This window comes from Pithys albifrons, chromosome 8 (assembly GCF_047495875.1).
Source record: "Pithys albifrons albifrons isolate INPA30051 chromosome 8, PitAlb_v1, whole genome shotgun sequence".
NCBI classification, from domain to species: domain Eukaryota; kingdom Metazoa; phylum Chordata; class Aves; order Passeriformes; family Thamnophilidae; genus Pithys; species Pithys albifrons.
Genome location: NC_092465.1, coordinates 8322292 through 8345080, shown reverse-complemented (window position 1 = coordinate 8345080; position 22789 = coordinate 8322292). Strand labels below are relative to the sequence as shown.

Genomic DNA, 22789 nt, shown 5'->3' with positions numbered 1-22789 from the left:
TAACATGTGTGACTGTGCTTGGAGGAACAGACTTGAGCTTCTCACAGTGAGTCACAGGAGCTGTAAAGGGTGACCTGTCCCAGCCCTTTGGCCTGAGTGCACTAATACAGTCCTTACCCTGGACAACTAACAAGGATTTCCACCTGCTGCATTTTGGATACATCTGCACAAACTGGAACAGACTATTCCATATAGAAACCTAATAAAAGGCAAAGTTAGGGAAGCAGATTTATGCTCCGCTTCCTATTAGGTGTGACACGAGCTTCCAGGAAGAAAAGAAATGGGCCTCTATTTGCAAAAACACAGGATTTTAGTAATTTCCATAAATGCAGCCTGCTTGAAGAAGTCAGCATTCATAAAATTGTGCTTTTATTCCCAATTCATAAGGTGGCATCCCAGTTTCTATGTAAAGAACCTAAATTATTAGCTCTTATGCTGATGGGAAAAGGCAATTCCTGCCCACTCAGTGTTCCAATTGCGTGATGGAATACAGGACTGTACCTTGAATGGTTCACTTCTTCACCTAGCTTTGTAAGTAAAAAATGATAGTCTGACTTGGTTAGGCTGAGGGTTAGGCAGTGTTGAGCCTCTGGAGGAAGATGATGTCAGTCTAAGTTTATTGCAAGGAAAAAAAAAGTAACAATTGAAAGTCCTGAAGATGCGCTGTTGTGAAACCAAGATGAATGAGACAAAAAAACACATATCCCCCAAATCTATTAATAGATTTGCTTAACAGAGTTGCAAAATTAAAAAAAAACCAAACCCTAGTTTCAACTATTTTATCCTTGGGTTCCAAGTTTGAACTATTTTCTGTGTGGATACACTGTCATCTAAAATCAGACTGCTCCAAATTTGTGTTCCTTCACCAACTACAGAGTAAGTGGTTTACCTCCTATTATCTCCCTGTGAGCAAGTGGCATTTTCTGCAGAGCAATTCTCTTGAAATTATTTCACAGAATCATTTATAGACTTACCACATTTCCAGGAGACAGTGCTTACCTTGGCAGGTATGGCAGGAGCAGAGCACAGGCAGTGAACATTCTGACACAGTTCTACTTATTCATTGGTTTGTTTAAGCAGCTCTGCCTCAGTAGGTGCTGATGCGTACAGGAACATTTAGTTTTTCAGGAAAAACACCCTTTTTTGAATAGCACACAGAGATTCCTGACTCCTGTCTGTGGCTTTTATTGATTTCTCCAGCCTCAGCACATTTCTATATGATTTACCTCAAACTCACCATTCACTTATATAAGGCAGCATGTTGGGGAAGGGGAAAATATGGAGGTTCAATAATAAAGTTACTGGAATTCATTTTTTACAGAACTCCCATCAAGCAACTTGAATTCCGTCAACATTTCTGTCATTGGTTAACGCACAATCACTTCTTTTTTGCATTAAGTGTTAAATACCAGCATTTAGTCACTGACAGGTTTATATGACTAAAAGGTCATTGAAAAGATATTTTGACAGCAAAATAGAACTGCGGATCTAGATAGTGTTGTAAGCTATTATTATTCAAAGATGCAATTTTTTTTTTATTGACTTAATTTTTTTTTGCTTTTAGTTTTTTGGGGAACTGCTTATTAAAAAATGCCATGCAATGAAGAAATTATTTTGCATTGAGCCTAGACAAGAGGTGGGTCCCTTCCAGTAACATGCATTTAATCTTTATAGAGCTTCATTCAATAGAAACATGAATACATGAGTACATTCTTTGTAAAACCATCATAATAATTTGCACTTTTCAAGAAATGCAAGTGAAAACTGTCCATCAATAACTACGTGCTTTAAAAAATAACTTTCTACTTAAACATTAAAGTAACCTTACTAAATAAAAATCAGTTTCATGTAGTGTTGAGTACATGCACAGAAAAAAGAGTTCAGTACCTAAAATACAAAATCTAGCATACAATTGTCATTAGGCCATTGAGTACCACTCTTATTTGCATTGAATCCTGAAAAAAAACAGAACAAAAATATGCTTTGTGATACCTTCTATAATTGAGAACATTTGGGCTTTATCAGAGAAGTTTTGCCACGCTGATCTTTCACCCCAGCTCATGAAAGCTAATCACCCTGACTTGCTGTGGAATTAACTGCATGGCTGCAGATTAAACACCCTGACACCTCTGAGCCATCATGAGACCAAACGGGAAAGGACCATTCAGCAAAAGTTCTCCTTTTAGTTCGCATTAATTCAATAGCCATTACACTGAGTTTAACACTCAACTGTAAATGTTAGTCTAGACACACCACAAATATTTTTTAATTACTCTTGGTAATCAATTAAGCCCAATCAAAACAGATCAGCAATGTAGGCATATCCTTTAGGATTTAATATACATGTTATGCAAATTACATCACCAGATTTTTTTTAAATTAAAATTTACTCTTAATTGCTGCCCAGGAGTTTGGGGTAAAGTCATTCTATTGTATTGCAGAAATAGTTTTCAACCCTGGAATGTATTTCTCTCAGGGTTTGGTATCTCAAGGTAGTCATCACCATCACATTCAAGAGGTATAGAGATAAATCACCATAACAATGTTCATGATGGATTTCCTTAGGCTAATCAATATTCCTGACAGGGAGGAATGTCCTGCAATAATGAAAGCACAGGAAAGGGAGCCAAGAAAGCTGAACTCACTTCACAGGAACACTCCCTCCCCATGATGCTATAAGAAACATCTGAAATTAAAAATCAGAGAAGATAGACCAGAAAAGACAACAAGAAAGCATTTATTCCACTTCCTCAAATTTCTTCTTTCCCTGATCTATTCCTTCTGCAACTTGCCATGCCGTGCTATATCTAAACCACTCCTGGTAGATGCTTGTCTCATGATCTTATTTCTCTCCTTTTAGCCATGCTTTGTTTCACATCACAGAAGAATCTTGGATCAGAAGAACTGCATAGTAAAACCCAACTGCTCCAGAAGGGCACCTGAAGCATTTCAGCAGCAGTTACCCTCCCACCTATGGGACAAGACAGCAGCTGGTCTGAACTAAGCAGCCCCGTTCGCACACAGTGTGGAAGTTGGTCTCAGCACTGGCTGATTCACTTGGAAAATCCTCTCCTACAGGCTCACACTATTCATTAAGACACACACAGACTAAATCAATAACCTCTCACCATCTCCATCCTGGAATAAGGAGTTTCTAATTCTCCTTTTCAGCTGCTGTTTTCATTTCTTCAGTGCTATGCCTTAATTTCCTCACATCAGAGTAGGGATAGTGATCGTGTTTTTCATTGGTAAAGTATATAGTTAGAGAAAATGTGTTTTGAGGATGATGCTGAACTTCAGTGAAGTCATTATTTCCATGGTTCCAAAAATAAGAGACTCCTGCCCCAAGAAGCAGCTCTTTCTGCACTGATGCAGAGGGAGGAACTGCAGTCTACTGCTAGCTAATGACTGTCTAGTTCACATAAACAAAAATATGCATTGTAATACTCAAGTGATCTTTAAAGACTAGGAATTATAGTAGCAAATGTCACCCAATGAAGAACGAAACAGAGATTTAGGTCATGCTCCACTGGGTTTAAGAGAAACTTCCAGTTTACATGAACAAAATTAGGTGTAAGAGTCAATTTTAGAGAAGAAAAATGTTATTTCTATTTATTTTACAGTTCTTCTATAGCTATAACCAACCTTGCTTTCTGATACATGAAGAAAACATTATTTAAGCTTAATCAAACATAGCATCTGTAGGCACAGATAGGTATAGTTTAAAGTAATTCATGTATTATATGTAAATTCATAAATCAGTCTCGATCCAGATTGTTCCTATTTTAAATAGAAGCATTTTAATCCATTTACCATTTATGATGAAGCACAATAAAAGCAAGAAAATCACAGACCAAATGATATCCTGTTAGCACAATTGATACATCATCACCAAATACCAAGCCAGAAATGTGTAGTTAGAGCTGACAGCTCATGTGTTTCAGCACAAGGCAAGCCACTGAGATGGCCTTTTTTCATTCCACAGCTGCTTTAAAATAAGATAAAATGTCATCCTTAGCACTTAGTTTCTTCCCTTTGTCATTTCATATCACAACTCTAATTTTATTTAAACATCCTCCTCTGTTGCGATTACATCTCTCCATTTGTTGCTATACAAATTAGAAGGATCTGTGCCAGCTTTTACCATTATCAGCACAGTTTCCTCCTGGTGTCTTGATTAATTGCCCATTATAAAAGATGAAACAACAGAACTTACAGTTTGAGAGTGTCTTTTGTTTGCACTATGGAACGAAATCCAAGTCCCCATAGAGACTTGCTCTTTTGCCATTATCATAATTACATGTTTTCAGACTAAACTATCGTATCAGCACATTCACACTGCTGCATGAAGGATGTCAGCATTTTAATCATCAATTCTGTAGTCAAGGAAGGGCCTGACTCTAGTCAGCAAGAGAAAATATTTCTGTCATGGAACTCAATACATGAATATAAAAATAAAAACATCTTTCTAAATGTAGAAAGAAAAAACATGTACTGGATAATATTAAACTGAAGACTGAAAGAAACATCCATTAATGGAGTTGAATGTATCAGGAAAAGACAAAACATCCAATACTAAAACATAATCCTTGTGTATTTTCCACCAAATTAAATTATGAGGAGAAATATGTGGGGTTTTAGTTTTAGCCCTTCCACTTTCTTGCATATTTTAGAGTTGCGGTTTTGGTGCAATTTGATTTGAAGTTGCTATGGCTTAACTAGCAAAGCCTTTTCTCTCTTTCTGCCACCCTCATCCAAAAGTCTACTCTCTTGTCTGCATCTCTTTGTACATTCTCTGTCTGTTTCTATATTCTGGAATCAACAGTTAGATTTCTGCAAATTTTACATTGTGAGTGAACAAGAATAAATATAAAAAGTATCATTACATCCTTATTGATCTTGCTCAGGTCTGAGATCCATGAATCAAAAAAAATAATTAGGTCTCTTTGGTCAAACTGATTCATCTTCTTTCCCTTTGTGCTGATCTTCTACATTTACCTGACTCTTTAAAGAGCTAAATTGCCTAACTGCTTTTAGTTTCCAAATGAAACTGTTGCATCTACATCACCTTCAATATGAGTGACTAGGAGCAACTCATCCTTGTTTTCCTCAAAGCCATTCAGACTTTTCTCAAGTGTTGTTTCCTGTTTGCAATCAGATCTGAAGCACTGGATCCAGGGACAATTTATCTGGGTTTTGATGCTTGTTGTTTTCTGCTCACAACAAGAGATTAAGGAAAGGCACAAGGAACACAGCTCTCTCGTCTATCTCAACTTCAGTCAGGTCAAACTTGATCTGAGGTTAACCTTGGAACTGATAACTGAATGGAACATTTATTCAGCTAAAGGTAAATGGGGAAAAAAAAAGTGCCAGGAGGTAGACTAGATATCCAAGAACTTGATGTGAGATGACGTTAACTATCGATATGTCACAATGTAATTTCAACTATACATGATACGAGTATTTACAACATTTCATGACAATATGTCAGTCAATGTCAAAACATTCACAGAAGGAGAGGGAACAGGAGGGAAACTTAGAAAAGGCATTCAACACCAAAGAATCTCTACTTTCAACAACATCTCACATTTTCTTTAAAGTGTTAATTGGAGGGTAGACTCTTCAAAGCATAAATGCATAACTCCCATTAGCACTAATGGACGTTAGACACACTCATCAAAGGGAGAATAAACTTCTACCTTTACAAAAGTAATCAGTGTGTCACAAAGCTGTATTTTTCTTCAGTTATCACTTGCGTGCTATGCAAGCTGAGTACAAAGGTTTGCATTAATTTAAATTCAGATTAAGCACTTAAAAAATATTTTGCCTTCACTAGAAGAACTGAATGCAGGAAAGCAGTTTGTTATTATGATAAAAAATACATCACAAAATGCAATAAAAATAATTACTATTATAAATAAAAGTCATTATTGTAAAATGCTTTACAAAATTCCATTAGTGGAAAATCTTTCCACTACTGTTCTGGTAAAGATGTAATCAGGTGATTCCTCTCTATGGTCCTTACTTTAATACTCTCCCAAGGAGTAATACTATGACTTTGTCCACCAGCAAACTATCTTATTATATCTATATCTCTATAATATATATATTATTTATTTGGGGACAGTTTTTCTAGCAGAGTCTGTTGCAATAGGTCTGAAACTAAGAGATGGTTCATTTAGACTAGAAGTCAGGAAGAATTATTTTTACAATGAAGGTTGAAAAACTTCAGAATGGGTTGCCCAGAGAGGCAGTGGCTGACCCATCTCTGGACACATTCAGGGTCAGCTTGGATGGGGCTCTGAGCAACCTGATCTCACTGAAGATGTCCCTGCTAATTGCAGGGGGGTTGGTCCAGATAACTTTTAAAGGTCACTACCAACCCAAAGCATTCTATGATCCTATGAACATGCAGTTGATCATGTTGTAATAAAGATGGTGAACTGATGGCATTTTAAAATGAAAGAAAAAAGTTCTTATTTACTTTTTTCAATTATTCAGCAAATTCCCTGACAAAGCATTAAGCTTTATTCCTTCTTGAGGAGTGGGGAAAGAGGAAGTCCATGGTCAGCTCCAAAGGAAAACACAAGAAATCTCCTTTCTGACACTATTCATTCATTAAGACTAACAACCTCCAACAAGATCAGAGCCGAGTTCTTATTCCAGCAAAAGTTTCAACCCTGTTAAAGAAAACAAAAAACGCATCAAAAAACCCCAACAACTAAACAAAAAATAGCAAAAAACATTCTTGAGAAGGCATGTAACAAAGCATCTTTTTCTGCCACATTAAGCAGTTTCCCCGTGCTCAGCACTGTGTGCTCAGCAGCGCTGTCAGTCAGGGGTTGGTAACAGCTTCTCCACAGCAGATTCACTACTTCATAGAAAACCAAATGCTTTTCCTGAGCCCTGAGCTCTTCACACTTGTCTAAACATTGACAAACACTTAGTTAGACAACTCCCAAACAAGGAACTCCCTAAATTCCTTTACATGTAAGAAATAACAGATGCTATTTTGAAAAATGTTATGTTTAAATTAGTATATATAAGAGCACCATAGTAAGTTGCAGGTGCCAAAATATCAGGTCCTCATGAAAAATCAAGTTTTATACAAGTATTTATTTTATTTATTCCACAAATAAGCTATCATAAAATGTTATTGAGTAGAGACATGACAATTCCTAGGAAAAACAAAAAATCCCAAACATTTTTTAGATTTTAATTCAAAATTAACAACCATATATTCTGACAATTTAAGCGCAAATATTCTTTTTCAAATCTCTTAAGAGTTTTAAAATATATTTCATTCTGATACTGCACAGGAATTCACTGAGTAGCTACAGATATTTCAATGTACTCAGTTCAAGTTACTGAATAAAGTCATTTGAGACATATTGCTCTGAAGCTTTCCGTGGTTATTAAACAAGAGGAAGCAGAGAATAAAGTGGATATTAAGTCAATCTCCACAACTACTCTTACTAAGAACTAAAATAACCTTCGTCCAACACATTGCCAGTGTAGAGAATAGGAAATTTCATGGTTTTCAACAAAGGGACTGGCCTGTCTCACAAATCAGCGTGCTGTCAGGCTACCGATAACACTGTTTTCTTGCTCTCATCTTCACAAAGTCTTACTCTCTGATTAAAAAAAAAACAACAAAAAAAAAAAAAACAACTGTATTTCAAATGTAATTTCATTTCCTGAGAGTTTAGCCTTACCTAATCTAATACCAGAAAATATCATGCAATTTATTGAATACTCCGACTTGTTCACTTTCATAACAAGGAACAAAATAAAAGATATTGTTAACTTAAAGTAGATCTAGTGGTGAGGGCACCAATGGCTGTGTACTGCAGGACACAGGAAAAACACACCCTATACTGCAAAAAATGTTTGTTTGAAAATAGTAGACTATTCTGAAGACAGTAGTGAGATAGGGGCAACGACACTCCCTGATGTAATAAATTGTTTTATCTACACTCTTAGCTCTTCTTCAATACTTTTTACCCTGTCTTTAGATAAGTAGTTAAAATTCAAATTTAACATTATAACTTCTGCTAGAATAATACAGTAGAACTGTTATTATTTCCATTATAGTAATATGCATGAGCAAATCAAAGTCTTCAAAAATAGAGTTTTGACACTAAATTGTTTTCAACTAACAATTTATTAAAATAGGAGTTCATAAAATAGCTGGAAAAGAGAGTAGAATATTTAAGCAGAGCAGAATATTTATGTAACACCTTATAAGATCATTTTAAATTGCTAAAAAAAGAAAGGACTAACTTGCTGGAACAGTGAGTCCTTGCCTCTAGGAGGACAAGGTATAACACTGGGTAGGGAAGCAGAAAAAAGACAGAAAATCATAACTTACATAAATTTCATTACATGTGCAGTTACCCAGAAAGCAAAGAATTAGCATCAACCTTTGAAGCATCTCATAACAGGAGCCCATTTCCACATCTCTATGCAGCCTTCAGGAATCAATTGAAATGCTGTAGATTATATAATATTACCTCTGCAATAGAGTTCCATGAATGGAACATGACATCATAGTTTGGGAAATTAATAACGTGGCTTGGAGCAGTCATTGATAATATGGCTTAGAGTCTCCCTCTCTAAATTGCCCATAGAGATGACAAAATATTGGAGAGTGCAAGCATTTTTATTCTAAGTTAGAATAAATTGAAACCTTATAATTCAATACATTTTTTAATTAAAAGATTTCTTAGAATTTCAAATAGAATATATTGAAAGGCTTGTTTTTAAATATTGAACTTTTCACTCTAATAACATAGTACAGTATTTTTGCATGAATAAAAGTGTGCAAAAGTAATATAAAATGCATTAAAATAACAGAGAAATGTCAAAATGAAATTATTATTATTATTACTATTATACCAAAGATAAGATTTAAACCTTTATGAAAATAAAAAATAATGTTATCCAAAATGTGAGCAAGATAAAGTGAACTATTTAAACCTTTTTCACAAAGCTTATACAGAAAATGTTTCTTCGTACAAAACTTGCAAGAGAAGACTAAAAATAGACTAAGAGAAATCGTGCAAAAACTTCTCTGACAAAAGTATCTTCAGCCAAGCATAGTTGCCACTGTGAATCTAACTCATACCAGTAGTACCTGTAAAGTTTTGTCACCTGACAGCTGCTTAGTGACCCTTACAGGTGAGCTGTCTCAGTTGAGATCCTGATAAGAAATATGTAATTATCTGAATCATCACTGTAGAATAAACAATCTCAGTTTGGCAGATAAGACTTAGGATGTAACTCCAGCCCTAGGAAGAAACAAAGCTGCCTTTTTATCCTCAAGATGGCTGCTCTAGGATTGGGTCAATAATTGTATCTTCTGAAACTGGCAAATCTCATTTGCATGTAGTGCCTGTCCTGCAATAAAAGAGATTCTATAACTTAAAATGAGGACTCAAAACTCCTAGGATTTCATGATCACATTTTTAAAGTTTTAAGTATTTGTAATTTTTACTTTCAAATTGCAATTCACAGCAAACCGTGGGCTTCCAAGTAGCTTTGGCTGAACTTAAAAATCCATATTCTACGTGCAGAAGAAATTTTGTCAGTCATATGCCTAAAGTGGACTGTAAGTACAGAAAGCACACTCTGCATTTCCCTTTGAGGCACTTGCAAAATTAGATGGTCTGCATTCATCAACCAAATTCTCAACTATGGATAAAACCTTTCTCAAAACTAAAGATGTGCTTTTCCCCTGAGGAGAAAAATATCATGGAAAACATCAGCAAAAACTGTGTTAAAGCTGAATCACTCACAGGTTGATATCTAAATTCTGCTAAAAACCTGATTGTTTCTCCCAGTCCCATGTTCTAGTAACTATATTTTTACAAAGTGCCCGGAGTCTTATTTATGTCTTTAGAGAGGCTATGGGTTTGTACAGCAGTACTAACAGGTCACAGTCACTCCATGTTTGCAGATTTGGAAAAACAATCCGTGGCTTCTCTTCTGAGTCCTAGTTACAAGTGTCTTACACAAATTGCCCAGAAACTTTGTCACATTGGAGAAAAAAGCAAATAGCAAGTTGCCTCTGGTTCATCTCAATCCTATAGTGTCACACAGATAGTATGGGGGCCACATTTGATTTATGCATCAATAAATTACAAATTTAGCCAAGTCAGATTCTTTAAAATTTAATAATTTAAAGTTTATGGCACTATTGGTATAAACTTCACACCTCCCCAAATAAACACACAGCTACAGCAGTAAAGAGCTTTTGGTCAGCTGAAATGGCTGGTGGGTCAGGCAAAGAGATTCTTTTGGGCATTTTATCAGCAGGATTAGAGCAATAATATGGCTTTGGTTCAGTTTTGGGGCTGGCCATGAGTAACACATCAAATTTAAGCCTTCAGCACCAGCCTCATGTCTCCTCTGGACAATAGGGCCAGCTCTCCCCTCTGAAAGGTCAGAAATGCTACGATCAAGAAAAAATTCCCAGTGCCTGTATGTGTCCTCCCTGACACTGCCTGGAGTTATGGAATAAAGAGATGTCCTTAATGGAAAAGACACATCTCCTGTGGCACTGATGATGCTCTAACTCAGGCCTTTGTGCTCTTTATTGGACTGTCCCTCCATTTCCTTCTCCTTCCCCTACTTTCCCTGTACCCAGACTCTCTCCTTTTTTCTCTTTATGGTTTTGGTTATTTGTTTCATGCTTTGACTCTGTAGATTTTGTCCTCCAGTGCCTTTCCCCTATAGTCCTGATGCACTTGAAATGAATAGATCCAAACTGCAACAGGATGCAGTGCCAACTCCTCCTGCTCAACACAAACACTTACTGGGAGAATTGAAAAGAACTAATGCACTGAGTAGACCCTTGAAAGAATTCCAAATACATGATCTCAGTATATATAGACAGATGTACCCACATTCCCAAACATACTAAAACCAAAAGTCCTTTTTGGAATCACATGGAAAAAGATAACAAGCAAAATTGTTCAAGTACCAACATTTTCTCAAGAAAAATAACCTCAGCCTGGTATCTGTTTGCCATTGCCTGAACTGCCTTGCCATGATGGGGGCAGAGGGTCACTTCATACATTTCAGAAAAAGAATGTACAGCACAGAAAGCAAAACAGACCAGGGAAATGGATGAATGAGTGGCAAATATGAGTCAGTGTTTCTGAAATCTGCCATTTGAACAGGAAAAGCAAAATCAGAGAATACACAATGGAATCAACTACAGAGAGCAAACTAAAAAAGGGACTAAAAGTTAAATAAACTTATACATATGTCCATAGATACACATATGTTTTAAAATGCAATTTTTATTGAACCATTATGTAACCATTTGAGCTATACAGAATGGTATAGAAACCACTGGTTTTACTGCCTCTTCATTCAAGAAAAAATTAACAGAGAACAAAACATAAGGATTAGAAATGTAAAACTCTGGCTTTTAAAGATAACTAATTTAAGCACTGTACAGTTTACTAATCTGCCATAAAACACAACTGAGTGTTTGTTAAAGAACTACTCTTTTAGACAAATAAGAAAACTGAAGAAAATTGAAGGATTTGGTTCAGGCAAATGGAAAGAAGGCAGCGTCAGTCGACTGTGCTCTTGCTGTATGCAGCTACAACTCCAGGTTTTTCCTCTCCTGCACAGCACTCTTTTGATGAAAATCCAACTGCTGAAGAACCAATTAGAGCAGAATTAAATGAGCCTGTAAGAAGGACCATAAAACCAGCTGCAAGTATAAACAGCAGCTTGCAAAGGAAAAGTTAACAGGTCACTACAAATCCATCCCATGGGAAAGGACTACAGCTCCAGCCGGGGAATGGGTACACTTACTGCTGAGGAGTAGCGATGATATGTGGGGAACAGTGAGGGACAGGATGAAAATAATCCTCTTCATGTGTACATAAACCTGCTGATACATGAACACACACATCCCTGAAGTAATTGTGTAAACCACAAAACAGTGGCAGTCTGGAGGGAACTCAAGTCTGTTGTGTGGCACCCACCTTCTGTTACCATTCCAAAACACTTTATCCAATGTTCAGGTTTGCTTATGCAGCAAAAATCCCAAGGGTAACGATGTGGCACATTCAGATTAGACTTGTTCATCATATTAAGGACTGTTGTCTTAGTCAAAATGTATTGCTGAGAAAAGGTCTCCTCCCTCTTGCATGAACATCACTATGGTAACAGGAATAGTTAAGCTTACTCCATGCACTACACTCAGGAGACTTTTGCTTCAACAAACTGGGAGAACTAAGATTTATTATATGTCTGGTCCACTTTCCAGGGGTTCACAGGATTTCTGTACTTAACCCTTCAATATTAGGTTACTATCTAGAAATACTGCTTAGAAAATGTAAACCATTCAACTAACCTCGATCAAAACACACCTTATACAACAGGTATGCCCTGCCTGTGTAAATGTTTCCTGAGTATATTGACGTCTTTGTAAGTTCTTAATGCTTTGGGTTGTGGAATAAGTCGAAAAATCAATAGGGACATAAGTTTTAAGGATTGCAAAGATTTTTGGCTAATGATGGCAAAAGGTAGTTTGATCTCCCACCAGCTGGAATACTTCATTTCATTTTTTCCTGACTTACATCCCAATATTGAATTTTGTCCCACACACAAAGATTTCAACCAGCACGGAATAAGGCTTCATCTCAATGAATACACCCAGAAGTAAGTTGTTACAAGAAGTAAAGGCCCTTTAGGAAAATAAATTTCAGGGACTCTGTGCAAGTATAAAATGCCTAATTAAAAAAACAAAACAAAACAAAAAAAACCCAAAAGATCAGAAAACAAATGGCCAGGAAAAAAACTTTTGCAATCAATAACAATAATGCTCAAACAATGAGGACAGCTACAAGACCCTGCAGAGGTCACGACTAATACACAATGTTGTATTAGTGTACAAGGAATATTGGTGAAGGAAGGGAGATTTCCAGAGAGGTGCACTAAGAAGTCATTTACAAAATACAATGGTGACACAAGCTAATGGCCCTGAATACACAGCACTATTCAGTGCTTGTTAATGATCATTAACACTGGCACCAGTATCGATGCAGCAACAGGGATTAACGTAGTTGATCTGAGCAGAAATTACCCAAGATCTACTTCTAAGCAAGCAAGCAATGTGAGCACCTTAGAGACATCGATAATATGAAAGCAGAAAGAAGGATAGTGCACACAGCAGATCCTGAGAGTGTGGGCAGGCAGGGAAGAGCAGTTAAAACAGCCACTAAGTAACATTATTTAAAGACCAAACTGCACAGTCTAGGGGCAAGTACACCACCAAAGATATAGGGTTTAGACTGCAAACCTTCTGAGCATTTTTCATAGGGCAGCATACATGTTTCTAAGTTACTTAACAGAAATTACGGAAAATCCTGAAAAAATGCTTCAGTATGGTTCCAAGATCCAGCTGGAGACTGCTGATACTGGTAGACAAGCAATGATTCATGCATTGGTTTATGAACAACTAAAAGAGTGATGGTACTGTTGATGTAACTGATACAGCACATTTAGAACTACACCCTGATACAGAATCACAGGATATGACGAGTTGAAAGGGACTTATAACGATCATCAAGTCCAACTCCTGGCCTTGAAGAAGGCCATCCTCAAGAGTCACGCCATGTACTTCAGTACATCATCCAAACACTTCTTCAGCTTTGTCAGGCTTGGTGATGTGACCACTGCCCTGGAGAGCCTGTTCAGTGCCCAACCACCATCTGGATGAACCTTTTTCTAGTATCTAACCTAAACCTCCCTTGACACAACTTCAGGCCATTCCCTTGGGTCCTGTGACTGGTCCTCACAGAGAAGAGATCAGTGTCTGCCCCTCCTCTTCCCCTCCTGAGGAAGCTGTAACTGCAATGACGTCTCCCCTCAGTCTCCTCTTCTCCAGACTGCACAGACTAATTTCAGCTCCTCACACAGCTTCTCCTCAACATTCTTCCCCATCTTTGCCCTCCTTTGGACACTCTAATGGCTTAACATCTTTCTTATGTTCTGGTGCCCAAAACTGCCACAATATTCAAGGTGAGGCTGCCCCAGTGCAGAGCAGAGTGGGACAATCCCCTCCCTCAGCTGGCTGGCAATGCTGTGCCTGATTCCCCCAGCACACTGTTGTCCCTCCTGGCTGCCAGGGCACGGCTCACTTATAGTCAACTTGCCATCAACCAGGACCCCCAGGTCCTTTTCCACAGTGCTGCTCTCCAGCATCTCATTCCCCAGTCTGTATGAATATCCCAGGTTCAGAATCTGGCACTTGCTCTTGTTGAAATCCATATGGTTGGTGATTGCCCTGTCCTCCAATTTGTCAAGGTCTCTCTGCAGGGCATCCCTGCCTTTGAGGGAGTCAGCAGCTCCTCCCAGTTTTGTGCTATCTGACAACTTGCTCAGTTCCCTTCCAGTCCTGGATCCTGCTATTAAGTGCACTGTTCTAGCACCACTGGGGCCATGTAATGCTATAACCCAACCTGAAGCAAAGACAGGTCCCTTTTCAAAATGGTCAAACTCTAAGACAAAAGCAATATGACATTTTTTTTGGCGAGGGAAAGAATAGTAGTCCAACTGCAGAATTTTCTGAAATTTAATTTTAACAGATATTTTCAACTATGTTGCAGTTTTGTGCTTAGACTTAAGTAAACAAGCCTCTTTGCCATCTAATGGAAAGCTCTTATCTGCAGCAATGAGCTGTCAAGCTCAAGTACTTTCATTATTCACTGGCAGCATTTTAAATCCTCACTTCCTATTAGAAAACCTGAAGATCAATAATCCTAAAGGAAGATGTACTCTCATTTAACATCTTCGAAACTATGCCAAGCAACTGGAAAGCTTTCTGAAATCACTCTTCAGCTAACACAGATTGGACTGATTCATGGTTGTGTATACACCCTACCATATCCTTTTAAATAGAGTTGAAATGATCAAGTCTATAATTGAAGAATCTTAGCAAACTACAAAGTTATCTTCAAGAAGAATAAAAGCCATCAACCACATTATCTGTTTCCTCTGTAAATTTTTACAAAGAAAGACAAAAATCCAAGACAGGTTTGCAAAAAATATAAAAACTGCTTTTGAAATAAACTCCCAAAAAAGGAGAAATAAAGGAGACAAAAAAGGGAGGAAGAAATTTGAGTGATATCTGCACTGGTACATCTTGGTATTATATAGAATGTGAATATATTTTGTCACTTTTAAAACTAGCCCATAATGTTTCTTTTATTTTCTGATTATCTCAGATAAAGACCAACATTTCCTCTCCAGTTTTAAACATTTATATAATTATTAACTTTGGTGGGAAGAGCACATAAAATTGTGGACTCAGTTTCAAGTAGAAGATGAAATGGACTGTAAAAACTTTTGCATATAACATCTTTTCTGTTTAAAGTGTAGTCTAGAAATAACTACATCAGGATGGATTTTTTTAGTAGAGGAGCTTGCAAACAAGGAAGAAATTATGTGCTTGGAAGATAAAGTCAAAGAAATTCAAAGATCGTTTATACATAAAGTTTCATTAAAGAGCAGCAGTTAAATACCAGACCTTACCTAGGAACACAGTGATTCACCCACACTTGAAATCCTTAAATATTTCTTTTCATTTTTCCACAAAACATACTGTAGACCCTGAAAAAACAGCTTAAAGCAGGAACTTCTTTTTCAATCTCTATACCTATCCCTTCCCAGGAGGTGAAGATAATAAGAATTCAGATAGATACAAATTATCTTATTCCAAGAGGAGCAAAAAGTAGTAGTAGTAAGTAGCTATTTATTTTCTGCATTTACTCCTGTGCAGAGTTCACTTACCCTGCCAATATCCAAAGAAAGTGCCAAATGCTCCCCTTCAGCTCCACAGTAATGAACTTGTCTATTAAGTTATATATTTCATTCTCCATGCATATAATGCCATCACTGCCAGGCCATCATGCCAGGAAAGAAAATAGAATCTTATCTTAAATTTAAAAAAAAATAAAGTAATAAAAGATGAAAGCAGAAATGCTGCCTTTGCAAGACTATTCCTTGGTTTTTTTATTCTCCAAGATACTGATTTCATTAACCATAGTGGGAACTTTCAAAGAAAATGCAAAAAAAAAATCATATTTTTTTCTGTCTTTATCAGAAATAGTAAACAATTAATGAATCCTTAATTATCCCCACTTTTTCTTTAATTCTCATACACACACATACTCTAATAAGCCAAATATTGATTGTTTCCCTTTTTGCATTATTGGACTTCATCACTTCTTTGACAAATAAACACAGGAAAACACCAAACTGCAAGCACACAAGTTGTCATATTGACTCAGAAAACCATCACTGCAATATTAATACAACTGCACTGTTAATAAAACACAGGGCCTTTCTTTATTAAATACTATTTCTAATATTTTGAAGTGATGCAAAAGCTCCTAACTCTACAATCCCAGACCTTTTAGACTAGATGGCTTATGACCTCCATTTTTTGCATGATACTAATAAAATTATATTCCACTATACGAGTTTCTTAAGATGGATTTTGAAGACCAGAAAAAAACTTGTATCCAAGGAAGGGTTAAGCACCAAATTCCGCATTTCTTTTTACCACATCCAGAAAACTCATAAAAGAAGCTTCTATCTTACCATAGGCTGTAGAACACTGTTTAAAAAAATACAATAAACTACACATTTTATAGCATCAACAATATTTAATGTGACTCTATCCATAACCTTTTAGTTTTATTGTCCTAGAATTTGAAATTAGTACTACATGCATAGAGTTTCATGCACATGTTATGAACAACTAATAGTGTTCTTAGGAGAGTAACCTCATGGTATTTTTGAGTAACAAGAGTAATGGATAGAACTGGCATAAGGATCTTCTTCCAACTGTATTTTCACTGGAGTAGCTGGGGGAAACGAGTGACAGGAAACTAAACTGAACATTCCCTCTCTTATCCCTAAACTACTGGATAGAAAATAACATCAGAGCAGGCACTGGAGAAAAAAAGATCCGCTATAAAAAAACAGTTCCAGATATAGCTGAATGCCAAAGCCAAATAATATAATTGAAGCATTATTTCCCATGTAAAGTTATTCTGAATTTACATACACAGTCCCCAGATTTCCAGACTCCTGCCTCCCACAGAACAATATTCTATTTTGCACAAATCCTATTGTCATCCCTTTGATTATAACAGTTGGAGTAATACAAAGACCCCCAACTATAAGGACACAAACCAGATGGTTGTTATTGTGTTACTTGTACATTTCTTACAAACAGAAATGATGTTAAAAACCCACATGATCAAGAGAAAAGGAGGTTGATGAATTGAAGAGCTTGAATTTTTATTTTTTACAATAAAACTGCTTAATTTGAGGGGAATCTGCATACCATTTACAAATAATTTAATAAATTAGAGCACTAAATACAATTCCTAAACATCGGAAAATGACTATCAGCTGTACAAGTACATTGAAATATTCAAGAATCTATTCCAGATGTGTAGAGAATCAGTTCTTAAATCCCAAAGTTCAGACACTGATAGAACTGATCTTCTTGTGAATACATAAACAAGATCTACTTTTTAAAAACAATTCTTCATCACTGTTTCCAACTGAGTCAGGAGCATAAATAGATAATTTTAGTGGGTTTCTACTAGACAGAGCTTTAAAATTAGAAAGCCAGTTCAAAAATTAATGAAACAGACATGATTCAGAACTAAGAGGAAAACTGGAACAGTGGCCAACTTCAAGAGTTTGAAATTTTAACTCCTTCTTAGCATCTAGATAACAATAACATTCAATACTTGAAATTATTACCTACTTTCAAATTAGATGAGAACTTATACACTCACCATTAATCCATTTGGCTTCTGGATTATGAACTATGAAGTCTTTTCTGAAGAGATCTTCCAAGGATAATCTGGTTTCTGATGAATTTGCAAGTTCATCTAAAGTAAACATAGCAAGATCATTTTAGATAGTTATTAAAAATTCTGCATTCAATGTTACTTGAAAAACACTGGAATTATAGAACAAGAGGCCCTGTTGAAATTGATAAAAATGCCTTGCTCTTATTTTTTTTTACAACAAGAAAAAATAACATTTTTCTTCAGTTAAGCTTTGGAACCCTGTGGGCAGGACTACCAAAACACATAGTGTTTGGCTCTTTATTTTACTGGGATTGTAGTGGCAAAGCTCTCTGTTACCACAGCATCACACTGCAAGAAAAGTCTGATTACAAGCCAATCCAAAAATTTCCTGACAGCCAAAGCACAGTGGCCATATTGATCACCTTAAACTGACAGAAACTAAGTAAAAAACTCTCGTAAGTAAATTTGGAACCAATGTCACCTATTCCACAAATTAAAATGAGAAAAAAACAATTCTACACACACATTTTATAGCCTGTGTTGCTTTCGAGTGACAAGAACAATATAACATTTGGCTAACAGCCTTGTGTTTTTCCCAAACATGACAGAACCCAGGAATATTGTCTTCTGAACATTAGCCAACACTGACTTTGAAAACAAAAAAAATTAATTGCCTGCATCTGAAATAATCTCCATGCTTCAGAAAAGAAAAAAGCAGCTCTTCTAAATTCCACTTTCCTTGTGCTGTAGGCTAAATAAATAAGTAGCAAAGGTTCAATAGCAAACTGCTACACTAACATGTGAAATGAAAGGTACTATTAAGAAGTTTTAGTGTCAAAACACAAACCCCCAAAGTTGCCCTGAATAATCACTGACAGCAGCCATGCACTTCACCTGACTGCTTCAGGCTATTGAGAACAGCAGCTGCCAAAAGTTGTGCTGTGTGTGCGCCAGAATATGCACCTATGAACTTCCTCCACAACCAACCAGTCCAACACTCAGGCAGGTTTTTACAATCATTTTATCTTTATTGGGCAGGTTACCATAAATTACTGTGGTATTTCTCCATTCTATGAGCTTTTCCTTCCAATGTGTCAGGCATCCACCTTGTCTATGAGGGAAACTTTTTATTAGTCAGATTTTGTCCTTCCTGATTAATTAAACAGTGGTTTGATGACAGACCCATAGAAAAAGAGTATCCAGAATAGCAGCAGTCAAGCAGCAATCTTTGTGGCAACCCAATGCGTTACCAAGCACTTCTTAACAAGGAAACATGCTTTGTAAAGGTCATACCCTGAAATATGTTTCGGGTGAAAACAGGACCCTTCACAGAGAATAAAGTCAATCATAGTTTCATTATTGGTCTTTATTCGGCCAAATTTCTCAATTAGAAGCTCAGCTGAAAGCTTACTGGAATTGACAGCAATAAAGTATTTTTGCCTCTAAATGTCAGCTCTGCTTGCTGCAGCCACTTCAGCTGCTATTAACAAGGTGTAACCTTGCTGTACGGAAGAGAAACTCCCTTTTAATGCACCTCATAAATTTACAATAGACATAAGGCCATCCCAGCTGCTCATGCCAAGGCACTGCTGCATTTTGCATGTGCCTCCCTCCCAGGTCACAGCAGGGCCCCCATAAACACCTACTCACCATAATCAACTCTTCTTGCATTTGGTGTCTTGTAAGACTAAGCATGCTGAGTTGCTCAAATCCTCCCTCATAAAACAAACATCCTAACCCTTAAATAAGCTTTTTGCCCTCCCTTTCAGGGATCAAAATAGCCTGTTTGGCTTTTTTTTCTTCTACAAGTCCAGCATGGGACACAATATTCCAGCTGCAATCTTACTAGAGCTTTGCAGCAGAGTAACATTATCTCTCTTGATTTATACCTAATCCTTCTGTTTACACATCATGGGACCTTGTTAGCTCTTGCTCCTGCCACACTCTGAGTTTTTATCTTCAAAGTAGGCACATGTTGTTATATATGCTCTACTCAGCTCCACAAATACATTCCATGTCCTCAAAACACTACTTCTAACTTAACAGCATCAAATATTAGGCTCTTCATATGCCCATTTTCCCCTTCCTCCGTATCCTTGCTGACTGCCTACCCTCAACAAGCTGTTTTCTACCACCTATTTTGATTCAACACACCCTGGACCTGATGTTGATTATGATTCTGAACAGATTTCCCTTCTAACCTTTCCTGAGTCTGTTTCTACTTATTGTGACCTGCCAGTTTGCCAACTAGCAATCAAGCTCACACAAGCTCTTACATTGCCAAAATTGTCTTAGCCAAGACAGATTTTTTTTTCTTAATTGCTTTAATAAAAATGACTAAAACAATACATCAGCTGTGTACAGAGAGGATACCAGAGAAGAAAGGAACACCAGTTCTGTTTCCTGTACTTTAATTCACGTGCCTGCCAAGAAAACATGATATAAATTGGATTTTAAAGTGAGTATTTAACTTAGTGTTAGCATTTCTAAACTGAAAAAAATGACATCTTTACAAAACTTTTGAAATCATTGACACTAACTTTCCACTCTGTCAATATCTCAGATGCTGTTTATAACACGATGAATTATATATCATGTGAACCCTCAAAACCCTACACTGGGTTAATTTTTCTTGAGCACAAGCACAAATTAGTGCTTCACAATATTTACAGTCACAGGCAGGGCAGAACACAAGTGGGGTCACCCTCTACGTGAGGGACCAGCTGGAATGGACAGAGCTTGGTCTGGGCATGGATGAGGAGCCAACCAGAGCTTATGGGTCAGGATTAAAGAGAGGGCAGAGACAGCTGACATTATAGTGGGGTCTGCTACAGGGCACCCAACCAGGAGGGCAGAGTGGTTGAGTCCCTCAACAGACAGATAGGAGTGTCCACACATGTACAAGCCCTGGTCCTCTTGGGGCATTTGAACCACACCAGGATCTGTTGCAGGGAGAGCACAGCAGGGCATGACTAGTCCAGGTTGTTTCTGGCATGTGTCGATTCTTTTTTCTCCATGTGGTAAGGACACAAACCTGCTGGAGTGGGTCCAGAGAAGGCCACAAAGATGCTCATGGGGCTGGAGCACTTCTCCTATGACAACAGGCTGAGAGTTGGGCTGTTCAGCGTAGAGAAAAGAAGGCTCTGGGGACATCCCAGGGTACCTTCCAGTACTTAGAGGGGCTACAAGGGAGCTGGAGACAGGCTCTGAACAAGGGCATGGAGTGACAGGACAAGGGGAAATAGCTTTAAACTGAAAGAGGGCAGGTTTACATTAGCTATTAAGATGAAATTCTTCACTGTGAGAGTGGTGAGGCATTGGAACAGGTTGCCTAGAGAAGCTATGGATGCCTCTCCCCTGGAAGTGTTCAAAGCCAGGCTGGGCTTGATATATGCTTGGACTGGGCTTAGAGCAACCTGCTCCAGTGGAAGGTGTCCCTGTTCTTGGCAGGAGGTTGGAACTGGATAATCTTTAAGGTCCCTTTCAACCTAAACTATTCTTTCATTCTAGTCTGTACTTGGTTTTCGTGTAAGGACTGCCTTTTACCACTTTGTATTTATTACCATATTACAAAATAGCCTACTATGTCTTTTTCATTTCTGTTGTAAATTTTATTGAATTATTCCGTGAAGTAATCATATTTCCAATGTCCTCATACCATTTGCCACAGACTTCTATTTCAGTCTAAATTTATATATTTATGTATAAAATGACACAATTACAGAAGATACAAACAAAATCTAACCTTAAAAACTAAAAGGCCACTTTTTAACTGTACATCCGACTAAAACCAGTTCAACAACTAATGTGTATTAATGTCAAATGGCAAATCTGTTTCTGCTTACTAAACTGGAAGACTGCAAAAGTACAAATTTATAGCTACAAGTTTATAGGATATTATTTTTAGAGGCTAGAAGTAGTCTGAAAATCTCATAAAATTTACCTTCTAACTTAGCAAATAAAACTCATAATTATGTGGTGCAGTGTATAATTAACTGAAGTTCCCTACTGACTTTTCTGTGGAAAACAACTTTTAATGCTAGAAATTAAGATAAAGGGTTGACGTTAAATGACACGGAAAAACACCACTAGTAAACTCTATGCAAACTAAGAGGTATATTGATAACTTGCAATTAGTGTAGTTCATATTGTGTTTGGATGACAAAGAAAAAAAAAAACTTGCCAGTAAGTGATCAGATATCAAAAGCTGCTTCCCAATTTACACTAGTTACAGTTATTGGACTGGGAGTTCATTCAGATTCTCCCACTAATGTCTTACATCACTGAATGGTCTGGTCTTCCATTTTTTCGCATCTTTATTGAGAACACTAAGATGTATAAAGATTCTGAAGAATATTAGAGATGAAAAGCAAGGCAAAATGGATCAAAATATTACTAATATTGCTGGTACAACTTTCTAAAACTGCAACCATAATTGCAACACAGATGTTTCAGATTTGAACAGAAGCTAAGATATAAGTAGGTCAAAAATGCATCTCTTACTTCAACACAGTTCCTGCTTACTGTTGTGTATTCAAGTTATACTTCATATAATAAAAAATACTACAAAAGCAAAACAACAACAACAAACCAAGAATTTCCTTTTAGTTTTAGCATCATTTCCATCTTTACTGGAAGCTAGAGCCCCTTTGAAGCCTCTCGCATATAATTTACACTTCCTTTTAAATACTTGTTATCCCATATGGAAGCATTGATCCCTCTATTATAAAAAGGCAAGAAAAATGTTGCTGAAAGCTTGGGAGAAGTCAAATGACAACCACTAATGTGCATAGAACCAGGAGTTTCTTATATTGTGGACAAAACAATGTATAAATAATTGCAGGCAAAAGATACATTGCTGTTTTATTTGGCATACCAGTAAATATACCTTTGCCTCAAAACCAATACCAACAAACAATCAGGCTTCT

At 37.0% G+C, this 22789-nt stretch overlaps 1 protein-coding gene across 1 annotated transcript in view; it reads right to left on the bottom strand.

Moving 5' to 3' along the window:
* Window positions 1-22789, bottom strand: part of DPP10 (dipeptidyl peptidase like 10) — a 254412-nt gene that overhangs the window by 177160 nt on the left and 54463 nt on the right. The window contains exon 3 of the mRNA XM_071562404.1: window positions 17844-17939. Coding sequence (XP_071418505.1) covers window positions 17844-17939 — 96 coding nt within the window. The remainder of the gene's footprint in view (window positions 1-17843; window positions 17940-22789) is intronic.